The 1023-nt window shown below is 52.3% G+C and overlaps 1 protein-coding gene across 1 annotated transcript; it reads left to right on the forward strand.

The window, feature by feature from the left end:
- Positions 1-161: 161 nt before the first annotated feature.
- On the forward strand, positions 162-979 carry Pmar_PMAR009305 (hypothetical protein; the record flags this gene model as incomplete). The annotated part of the gene is made up of 1 exon (XM_002769307.1): positions 162-979. A coding segment is annotated over one exon (818 nt), but the record flags the coding sequence as incomplete, so codon positions are not given.
- Positions 980-1023: the final 44 nt, after the last annotated feature.

The raw sequence follows: 1023 nt of genomic DNA on the forward strand, positions 1-1023 counted from the left end.
GGTGCTGTTGTTACCACTTCACAACAGCAATCGGTCTCCCAAGTGAGCTCGTCTATCGGTGCCCTTCCAACTACGACATCCAGCACAATCCCACGGCCGTATGCTCAACCTTCGGGGGGTATCAAAATTATACATGCCCTCCCCGTATTCGTCCGTTGCAGATTAAGACTGATGTCACGAAGCGCCCTATCGATCAGGCTATCAAGCAGGTTCGTGTCTTCATCGGTCATCCTGTACATGACCGCCTCAAGTTCGACCCTAACCACAGTGGTGCCTATGCTAGATGGCGTGTTGCCTTTGCTGATGCGATCGAGCGCGTGCCATGCTCTCGACAAGTTGCTACGGAGGCAGTTCTGGCATGTCTACCAGAGCCTGTCAAAGGCACTGTCGAACGAAGTGTTCACCCAAGTGACATCGAGAAGTTTGGTCACGTCATCATCATCTATGCCTTGGACCATACCTATCTGACGAAGCTCGAGTTGCGTAGTGTCTCCGCTGCGTGGGAGAGAATCTGCCAACAACCCAATGAGTCTGTCCGTCAATATGCTACGAGGTTTGAGCACTGTGCACATGTATACACAGCTCTCTACTATACTCATGGTCTTTCTGCCCGTGACATCACCACCAAATTCTCTGACGGTCTCCGTGGTGCCCGTGAAGTTCTGGGAAGATGTCTAATTGACCCCCAATGCCAGCTTGGCTATGAAGCTTACAAGCTTGCACTCTTCGCCTTTCTCGACAACGGCACACCCCTGCCCGATGATCTAACGGCAATGACGCCCGGTCAGTCACGGTCTCAAGGTTCGGGTAAAGGTGGCCTCAAGAAGGTCGATCATTCTCAGATCATCTCCATCTGTGCACTAGCTACCAAAGAGCTTGGTATACCGCCTGATAACTGCCTACGCTGCGGGTTGCCTTCACATCAGGCCAACTCATGTCGTCATACTCAAATCTTCAAGCAGAAGGAGCGTTGTGACAGGTGTGGCCGACTCCGTACTGGTAGCGAGCACAAGTGCCAATCCA

The sequence above is a fragment of the Perkinsus marinus genome, assembly GCF_000006405.1.
Source record: "Perkinsus marinus ATCC 50983 genomic scaffold scf_1104296966118, whole genome shotgun sequence".
NCBI lineage: Eukaryota > Perkinsozoa > Perkinsida > Perkinsidae > Perkinsus > Perkinsus marinus.